This window comes from Olea europaea, chromosome 15, assembly GCF_002742605.1.
Source record: "Olea europaea var. sylvestris chromosome 15, O_europaea_v1, whole genome shotgun sequence".
NCBI classification, from domain to species: domain Eukaryota; kingdom Viridiplantae; phylum Streptophyta; class Magnoliopsida; order Lamiales; family Oleaceae; genus Olea; species Olea europaea.
In genome coordinates, this window is record NC_036251.1 from 8,126,697 (window position 1) to 8,137,711 (window position 11,015).

General features: G+C 32.1%; 1 protein-coding gene across 1 annotated transcript; it reads left to right on the forward strand.

The window, feature by feature from the left end:
- The first annotated feature begins 8,611 nt into the window (after positions 1-8,611).
- Positions 8,612-10,722, forward strand: LOC111410034 (dormancy-associated protein homolog 3-like). The gene is made up of 3 exons (XM_023040191.1): positions 8,612-8,803; positions 9,199-9,384; positions 10,352-10,722. The coding sequence occupies exons 1-3, from the start codon at positions 8,689-8,691 to the stop codon at positions 10,459-10,461; spliced, it is 411 nt and encodes a 136-aa protein (XP_022895959.1). The 5' UTR covers positions 8,612-8,688; the 3' UTR covers positions 10,462-10,722.
- The last annotated feature ends 293 nt before the right edge of the window (positions 10,723-11,015 follow it).

An 11,015-nucleotide genomic window follows, 5' to 3' on the forward strand; every position in this document is an offset into this window, starting at 1 on the left:
GAATCATGAATCCAATACAAGTATTCACATTCGATAAAATCAAAATTTACTTGTTTTATTATTAAAATCACTTTTTTGCTGTTACTACTCACTCGAATTTAATATTAATTGTTGAACTATATTTTAAACATTATTCCTTATGAGAACGATAAACTCGAAACTCACTATTTATATTATTTATATAATGATCCTGTACGCTTACGAATTTCACCGTAACAAGTGGTGGGTGATCAATTGTGCCAAGATACATTTATGTCAATTAATTGATTGAAAATAAATTACACCATAGAATAGTCAAAGAGATTTATTGCAGATAACTTATGATTAAAGAAAATGGATGTTGTTCCAATCTTGGTTGATAGGAGATCATAGCAAAACAATGTTATTGAAGTCCTTGTCATATAACTAATTGGGTTTTATCCATGGTTTAATTATGTGTTGAAGACAACGATTTTTTGAACTAGTATAACGAATGTCCAAAATGAAGCAATTCTCAACATGACCCCATTATAAATTTGTACCCCCAAGACTCCAACAAGGAGTGTCGCCTTATTTTTTCTTAAATACTCCAACCTTACCCACATTCGAAATTGACAGTTACATCGAGATCAAGTGTCACCTTATATTTTTTATTGCATGCCTTGTTAATTAGTTGTTCTATACATCAAGCCAAAAATCAAAATCAAAATCAAAATCAAAAGTCACTTTTTTTTTTTTAATTTATGTACAAATTAAATAAAACTAGATAATTTTTTTAATTTTGACCAATAAAAAAGAGCAATGCTATCAATCCCAACACGTTAAGGCGCGTTCGATTCCCATTAATTTAATTTATTATTTGCTACAAGATCATATTTAACCATAAATTCACAAGATAACATATTTTACACGTATACTAAAAAAATTTCTCACTTTTTAACCATACGTTCTGCTTAAAAATATTATTTAAAACTCATTTTCCCCCATTAATGTCAATCAAATAGGCACTAAATATCAATTATGTAACATAGGTCACTATCATTTTGTTCAATAAAGTTGAGATATATAGTTATATTTATTTATTGAACATTGTTGAATATCTTAACATATCTTGTTTATTTTGAAATGTACTTATTATTAATATGTAAATTTACTTATAAGTAGCTCTTTTAAATCAAAACCAAACACATTTTTTCAAAAGCAAACCATATAATACTAGAATTAAAAAATAAAAAGTAAAAGTAAAAGTAAAAAATCTTTCATATTATATCATCCAGTATTAATATTGCCCTTTGACATCTTTTAAATTTTTAATACACTTTTCTCTCTATTCTTTCCAATTACACATTTTTCATGAAAATAATATCATACGTAAATAAAAAAGAATTCTTCTTTTTTAACAACACTTTCTTCCAAAAAATACTTTTCTATATTACATTTTACCAAAATTTCGTATTATAATGTGCATCAAACAAGGACATTATATTTTAAACTTTTAAATAAATCAATAAGATATTTAATTCATTATAAATAAATTATGTAAGCTTCCTAGACATCGATATAATAGAGGGACTAAAGTACAAAATCATTAGTCATTAATATAATATATTACAAGATATAAGTGCGATGCAAGACAAACATTAGTTGGAATGCACAATTCAAACGTTAATAATTGTTATGATTATGAAAGGTACATTATAATTGTGGGAGACTGGGTCGTGCTTTGGACGCGCCGAGGCGGCTAGTTAATCAAGATTGAAGACTTTTGAGTTCATCATTTCCCAAATAGATTTTTTGAGATTTTTTTATTTTTTTTTTTACAAGCAATTTTCTACCCTGCTGCACAGGGCATGTTACAGGATTGAGGTTGTTGATCTGAAAATTCAAATTTCAAATAGGTGTTGAGGTGTATAGGGACCTATCAAATGTCCCTATTTGAGTAGCAAAATTCAGCAATTTTTGCAAGTAGGATTCATCTTACTTTTGGCCTGTTTGAGGCCATTATTCCCGAATAATACATTTTAGAACACTAGATTAATGAGAAATGTACTGTTAAAAAATAAAGAAAAATTATGAATTTACGTGTAATATTATTTTATTAAAAAATGTGTTGTTAAAAAAAGATAGAGAAATGCATTTTAAAAAGAATGGAGGATCAAATAGGGGCAATATTAAAACATTACATTTTTATTTTGATAGGTTGTAAAATTAGCAAGTTTGAAGAGATGGGTCATACTCAACAGGAATTGTTTTCAATCCATAGCGCGCAAGATAAGACTGACAACTTGCTGATTTGGCATAGGAACTTTCAGTAAGCTTCTCTCCAAATATGAGAACTTTAAGTAACGTTCTCTTCAATGTGGGTAAGATAAGACTTCCTACTATGAACATGAGTTCATACTCAACCTACCTTTCTAGAATTGTCTAAAGAAAAATTACCTAGAAACCTACAATTAAAAACCAGTTTTCAAAAACAAGGAGATTAAGTTTAAATTTTCCCATATCTAGTGTTAATTAGAAATTATTAAATTAATTAGTACAGAATTAATATAAAAATAATTTTATATACAATATCCTTTTAACCACCCACACACTCTTATCATTTTCCTATTTTCTCTCTCATCGATCGTCTCTCGTCTCTCTTCCTTTCTCTATCATCGTCGAAAATTGTTTCAATGTCGACTCCAATGAGCTCGCCTCCAGCATCCATGCCAATCATCTCACCACTGTCGATTGCTCTAGTCCAGTATCCACCATCTCTAGCTCCTGAGGCATCAATGCCACCAAATCCGACTTCTGCGCACCCGAGTAAGACTACGGCTAAGGGTCTGTCTCACAGCAAGAAGCATACTTCACCTTCATACGCTTCGACGAGATTGATGAGCCCACCCGCACCTCCGATGGATGCCTCCCAAACCTAGGCCGATTCCATAGAGCCAGTGGACTATTACTCGATTTCACCGAGAGAGTCGTACAAGTGCAATAGCATTTATTGTCGAGCCTCCAAGTGGGACTTTAGTTCACTCCGATAATTTCCCACACAACTAGGGTTTTTTCCACACCTCTACCAAAAATTCCTAACCATTCTACAAATCTTAGTTTCTAAGTAATTTTTCTGAAATTTTGTGTTCTGTTATTGTATATTCATATATAAATTTCTATCCTCCTTAAGAAAATTAATCAGATTTTAGAATGTTACCAACTAAATTTTTAATTGAATGTTGTCAGCAGTATGTTAAAATGGCTACTGTTTCTTTTTTCTTCTTCTTTTTGGTTATTGATAGGTTTGCTTTAATGAAATTATGTTGCTTTTTGTATCTTACTTAAAAAATGATTTACAAGAGCTTCGAGTAATTTTTGGATCTGATAGAATGAAAGTGAAAAATAGGGAAATTTAGGCCCTGTTCTCTTTACCGTTTTCGGGCCGTTTTCTGTTTTCGATTTTTCAAAACGGTGAAAACGTGTTCTCTTTCNAACAAACACTCAAAACACAAAACTCAAAATGAATTTAAAACTCAAAACACAAAACTGAAACACAAAGAGAACACCCCCTTATTCATTATTATTTTTGTGTTTTCGGGTTTATCTGAAAGTGAAGTGGGGAATTTGTATTCATGTTAAAATGAATTTTAATACTGTGGAATTGATGAAATATGATGTGAAGAATTAGGAATACTAAGATGAGATTGAGTTTTTGAAATAGGGGTCGAGAAAGGTAGACAAATTAATTAATGAGCAATTGTACTTTATCTATTAAATTTTAAAATGAGCGGCACTAAAATTTGTAAATTTTAGATACTTACGAAGTCCCCACTGTTTGAATTTTGTTATCTACCTATAAAACTAATAGAACCCCTCTTAATTAAATGAATTAAAGGATGTTGTACCTAGTGAAGGCAGGAAATAAGAGTTTATACTTGTTAATCACATTCATTTAGGTGCATTTCTTGCTTAGTAGTGCATGAATTGAGATTTGAGATCGAATTGATACTGAAACTTTTATCTATATTTGTTTACAAATTAATGTCTATGGTAGTGGTCGTGCATTAGAGGTGACAGTGATGGATTGTGATACTGGTCTGTGGTATGTGCATATTTGTTTGTGGTTCTCTGTGATTAAGTATATGTTTATTGTGATTCGTTGTGACCAATTCTTTATTGACTGTGATTGATTGGGACTTGATCACATATCGCCACGATTAAAATTGATCTGATCATAGTTAAACACACTAAAGACAAATTTGGTCACATTTAGTCACGTTGAAGATAAATTTAATCATATTTAATCACAAATAACACATGTTAGTGACTTTGGTTATATACAGTTATAAATTAAACGTCACTTGCAATCACACTAAAGACAAATTTGATCACAATTAATCACAAATAACACAAATTAGTGACTTGATTACATACAACCAGAAATTAGACAATCACAAATAGTAACACCAAAGACAAATTTGGTTACAGTTAGTATAATACTGGTCTGATCACAGAAAAAAATTTGATCACGAATAACACGACTACAAATCTAGGATAATTCCATGGGGCTGTAATCTCCTAAAAACGTTTTAAATTTTTTGAATTTTTTTTTAAAAATAGGGTGGGATGTAATCTCCATAAAAAAATTTTAATTTTTGAAATTTTTTTACAATTTGGGGTGGATGGGGTGTAATCTTAAAAAAAATAAAAATAAAAATAAAAAATTTTTGAAAAAAATTTACATGAGAGGGGGTGGGATATTACTAAGGCCCCGTTTGATTGTACGAAATTTTCCATGGAACTTGGAATTCGAATTCCAACTTCTACTTTTGGCCTGTTTGATTGACAAAATTTTCCAGGGAATTGATTTTCCATGAATTTCTAGGTACAACACCTTAAAGCGTGATTTTCCACCTTTTTTTTTTCCTAGGGGATAGGTGGTTTTTGGTTTTCCACCTTTTTTTTATTTTTTGCTTTTTTTATTTTTTTTAATTGTTAGCAATGGGAACAAATTTTAGAAATAATTGTAAAAGAGGATATCCCTGAAATTGACAATTTCCACGTAAAACAAAGTCAAACGAACATCAAAAAATACTTTACTTCAACATTTTCCATGTGAAAAATTTATACAATCAAACACAATAATTTACAATTTCCATGAAAACAATTTCTAGGTAATTCAATTCCCTGGAATTCATTTTCTTTCCATGTAATTTTCCTACTTATAATCAAACGCACCCTAATTAATATATTATTAATTTGTGGGATGGGAGGAGTGGAACTATTAATTGGATGAGGATAATTAATTACAATTAATTATATATTATGTATATATTATGAATTGGAACACCTGAATTTTGAAATAATTTAACAAGTATACTAGTTTTAAAATATAATTTTTATATGTAAGAATTATGTATTATTCTCTTGTCTAATAAATAGGTAGAATTGTAGAATGACCGGAAACGGGTTGTAGCTGACCATTTCTTAGAATTATGATCCCATGCAAATTGGTTTACTTGTATCTCTCTAATTTTTATTTTTTTTTTCCGTTTTATTATTGTTGACCACAAAAAATGTTGTCAATAGATACTGAACCCACCCACGCACACATAAGTCTAGTCCAACACGTTAAGGCACGTGGACGGTCTCAAAGAGACAGATCAAGGGTGTGGGAGCGACTCAACAGCGCGAGACGAGAACGTTCGGAATTCGACGAGATGTTTACATAACGATTGTACAATAATTATCAATCGATATTTGTAGAATGCGCGTATGAATTCTTATAGTATTGCACTGCAAGATGGTAAACAGGTTATAAAGTATACAAAGATAGTAAAGGATATGTAATCTTGGTTCTTGTATTGAATATTGCATTGTCCTCGTGAGAGATGCATTGGGGAGTATTTATAATATTACAAGTTAGATCGTGGCCCTTGGTTGGGAGTACACATGGGCTCATCTCGTAAGTTTACATATCAAATTGTAAATATCACACTTGACTTCCTAACCTGCTACACATTTATTAATCAGCAACTCCGCCGCAACTTTAACAAGACAAATACTTGCACTCTATGATGGGTGTTCCATCAATCAATCAGGAAAAATCTGTGTAAAATCGGATCTCTAGAGAGGAGTGCTATTTAGGGCATCTGGGCCTCGATGTGAAGGGCCTCAGCAAAGACAAATCACCTCGGCCTATTCACTTCGGCGCCATCATTTCGCCCATGTCATGGGTGTTGTTTTGGTATGCTGGTTGACTTCTGTTGGTCTGGGAGCCTCGGCTAGGATGTCACGTGGTCTGGCATGAGTGGGCCACGAGCCCCAGTGGGTCAGCCAAGTGTGTCAACACGTAACAATTATTTCTTTTAAAAATCTAACAAAAAATTGAACATTGGATTTGGTGGCCTGCTCGGATCCAAACAAGACTCTTTATTCTACCATTATTTTAAAACTCATTTTTTTCACAAATTCATTCTCAACCACATATTCTTAAAATAAAATATCTTGTACGTAAACTCAATTTTCTCTCTAGTTTTAACTATACATTTTTCGAAAGTTCACAATTTCAAAACTCATTTTTCAATTAATTATAGACAGACATGATCTTAATCTGCACTCCCTCCGTTCCATTTATATAGACTGATTTTATTTTTCATACGAATTAGGAAATCTTATTTAATGTTATTGAAAAGGTAAGTTTTGTTAAACACTTTCTTAATTTACCTTTATCTAATTATCAACAACTATTAGTAAATAATTGTGGGAAATAATAAAGAAATTGAATAATTTAATTTTCAAGAAGTATATATGTATCTTTACATTTGTACAATTTCAAGATCAAGTGAGAAAATTGATTATAAATAAGCAAATTAAATAAATGTATATTAGTAAATTAACAAAATAAAACATCTTCATCAAATAATATATGACTATATAATCGGGACAAGAAAATGAAGAAAATCAACATATATAAACAAGAAAGATGAAGTATTTATTATTAAGAAGGAGTAATGGTATTTAGCCACACTGGGATTGCAATATTAATCTAGGTAACGCTGATATGACATCAATTGATATGGAGAATTAAATAACTAATTTAATTTCACATTTCATTTAAAGTTCATTTGATTACAAGAATGAAATTTGAGTGGAAAGAAAAGGAATTTCATGAAATTGTATTGCCTAAAACTTGTTTTATTGAGAATTGTTAATTAAATTTGTTTGATTGATATAATTTTTCATTTGGAAAATGTTGAAATTTGGATATTTTGGTATTCGTTTGACTTTGTTTTTATAAAAATTGTCAATTAAAGGGATATAATTTACCTTCATTGCCAAAAAAAAAGGTGGAAAACCAATTTCCACCAAAATCAAAGGAAAATCAATTCTTTAAATACTTGGAAAAGGGGGTCGCGTGGCGGGGGTGGGAGGGGTTTCGTAGAAAACCAATTTAATGAAAAATTTTGTCTATCAAACATATCATTTGGGTGAAAAGTAAAATTTAAATTCCATTTTCCATGATGCCTATCACAGACCCTTAATCTATTATTCGGTGCCACTAAAATTGAAGTTGCAACCCCAATAAGATTACAAAGTATTATTCATTAAGAATAGTATTATTCATTAAGAAGTGATGCTAGAATATAATTATCTTCTTTCAAAAAATATATAGAGCATGTTTGACGAAATTTATTTGAAAATAATGAGTTATTGAATTTTGGAAAATGTGTTGTTAAAAAATAAGATTTTTTTTATTTGTGTGTAGAATATTTTATTGTGTAAATGTGTGGTTAAGAATATTACTGTAACAAACAATTTATATTTTTAAAGAATGGAAAATAGGGTATAATATCAGATATTATTAAGGTTGGGTAGAAAACCAATTTAATGGAAAATTTTGTCCATCAAACATACCATTTGGGTGGAAAATGAAATTTAAATTCTATTTTCCATGGTGTCTATCAAACAGGCCTTTAATCTATTATCCAGTGTCTTAAATTGAAGTTGTAACCTCCAATAAGATTACATAGTATTACTCATTAAGAAGTGGTGCAAGAATATAATTATCGTTTTTCAAAAAATATATAGAGCACGTGTGACAGAATTTATTTAGAAATAATGAGTTATTGAATTTTGGAGAATGTGTGTTTAAAAAATAATTTTTTTATTAATTTGTGTATAAAATATTTTATTTTGTGAATGTGTACTGAAGAATATTACTGTAACAAACAATTTAAATTATTAAAGAATGGCAAATAGGGCATAATATCAGATATTATTAACACTCCAAAACTATGATAAAATACCAAATATATCCTTATAGCGAGAACAGAAGGCTTATCACCGGCAATGTATGATGTTCAAGATTCCAAGCCCGTAATGATAAGAGGGGCATTTATGATATTTTAGTGCATTAAAAACGTACCTATCACGTGACACGATCGGTCGTCTCATTAACGGCATCCACGTGGCACCGTAACTCTGGCCTTGTCACGTCGATCTTATCTACTTTTAACGCCCCTAACGATCGACCGTCCACGTCATCCCAGATCCCTCAGATCTAATCTGACGGTTAATATTTCATCTTAATCGGATTAAACTGTTCGGCTTTAACGCTCGTTTCGTCCATAAATATCGCTGCTCAGTGCTCACTAGAGGAATTACTTCTCTGGTAGATCCTGTCGGCTAAGGTTCTGCAATCGCTGTGTTTGCTAAATTGCGCTCATGGGGCTACTTGACCAGCTCTGGGATGACACCGTTGCCGGCCCTCGGCCAGACAGCGGCCTAGGGAAACTCAGAAAACACGCCACCTTTAGCTTCCGGCCTAACTCCGGCAAGGGTACGTCATTGTTGCTATCTTTTGCCTGTAGTAAATCTTTGATCGTAACATCGTACCGTAAAGAACTCGTTAAATCCTTCTGTTCGTACTATTGTTCAGTAATCATATTTATTTAAGATGAATTTGATTATTGTTTAGTTAATCATTGCATAAGCTTTTAATCTAGTTGGTTATCATATGGATTCTCTCCGAGTATTAATGGTTTTCCCATCATTTAACTGGAAATTTTTTAATTCAATTGTTACTGTTTGCCAGATTCGAGAAATAGAAATAAGAGCTTATAATTGACGATATAATATTAATATGAATTTGTGATTCGTCATGGATTTGATTGCTATTTGAGTTTCGTTTTGCTTGCGGAAATTTTGATTAAAATTTGTGTGTTTCTCGAGCAGATTTGGAAGCTGCGAATCCAAGATCTTTTGGAGATGAAGCGGGTGAGGATGCAGTGAGGGTTACGAGAAGCATTATGATAGTGAAGCCTCAAGGTGTTCAGAAAGACTCGCCGCCGGTTTCTCCGGCCGGATCCACACCTCCGGTTTCGCCGGCTGGCTCCACACCTCCGGTATCTCCTTTCGCCGGTAAGCCTAGGGTTAGCTGCACGAATGTTTTATAATTGTATATTTTATTCTAATTAGGGCGTCAGTCCTTCCAGTATCTTTTTGCCAAATGGCATAAACTGCCCTCCCAAAAGAAAGGGGAATAGTGGAGTCTAGAAGAATCTTGGGAAATGTGACGAGGGTAATATGGACATTCTCTTTTTTTTTTTTTTTTTTCGAGGATAGAATAATGATAAGGGTATTTTAGTACAAAATTGTCACTTCTTTCTACAATAATGATAGTCAATAATAGAGATATGTTAGGTAAGATGGGCCAATTATTAGTACTATTATTTTTTTCTAATTTTGTCTTAGAGTGACATTTTGTGGAATAATATCTGTAGAATCCATTATGGTGCAATTTTTAAATTTCAATTATGCATTTGTCTGCCTTTTGTTTTCGTGCGTGGCATTGCTTAAAGAAACACGTAGTCGACTAAGGATTTTGCCTGCTAAAGGAAGAGAATCCAAACATGTTACCATAGGGTTACTTGATGCAACTTTTTTATTTGCCCTTATCGTGTTTGATCCTCATATTTGATTAAGATTAAAGAGATTATGTTATATTGCCATAAATTTATAATTTTACTTTTCATATCTTAAATTTAATTACAAGTCCAAACCAAATATAAGCTACATCATCACGCAAGCTACTGTTTCTAGATGAAATTTAACTTTCTACGAATGCTATCTGCGTTATTTGTGGATCTAGTAGTTAGGAAGAAAGTACTGTTCTCTAATCACAGATAGCATTATGGAAATTGATATGTTGGTTAGTTATGTATATAACTGACTTAACCGCAATACGCTAATATGTTGGTTAGGTATGTCAGACTATAAGAGGATTGACAAATTATCATTTTGTTGTCTTATTTAGTTATGATAAATTGAATACAACGTATTGATCATGCCTTTTGAGCCGAATTTTTTTCTTTCAAATGATGCTTAGGTTCAGGAGGAAGAGAGGCGTTTCGTTTTCGTAGGAGGTCTGCATCGTTTGCTTACGAGAAGGCTAGTGGAGTTGGACCCAGGGGCCCTCCTCCTCCTCACGACATGTGAGCTTTTATCCTTCTTTCCCTTGAGGCTGCTATATATGTCGTTGGAACAATGCTGTTTTGTTTCTGTTCAAGAATGTGGTGGAAAGGTGTTGGGGAGCAAGAGTGCTGTTAGTGTAATTAGATGTAAATGTGTGTTCTCCATACACTACAGTGTTATTTCGAGTGCATTAGCGTGAGGCTGTTTGAGTTGTAAGGAGTTCACTTGTAAAAGGGTTTCCCCAGTGCTTTATAAGTTCAGTTTCTGTTTTTTCTTTTGATCTTATCATGAATCTAGATCCGCACTGTGTGATAGTCATGCTAAAACATTCCGGTTTCAACGGGACAGGTGGGGTAATTTGTCACTACGAAAGTACAATTCTTCTGAATTACGGCAATGCTGAGGAAATCGACCTGCGAGCAATATGAAGATGATCGGTATGAACGATTAGATGGAAAAGTGTGATATCCCAAAGTTTTTATTTTACGATATTTGTGGTCAGATATTGTCTTCTATAAAAATGTACAATAATAGAAATCTATTAATCAATTAACTTGATAATGAAACACGAAGGGCGA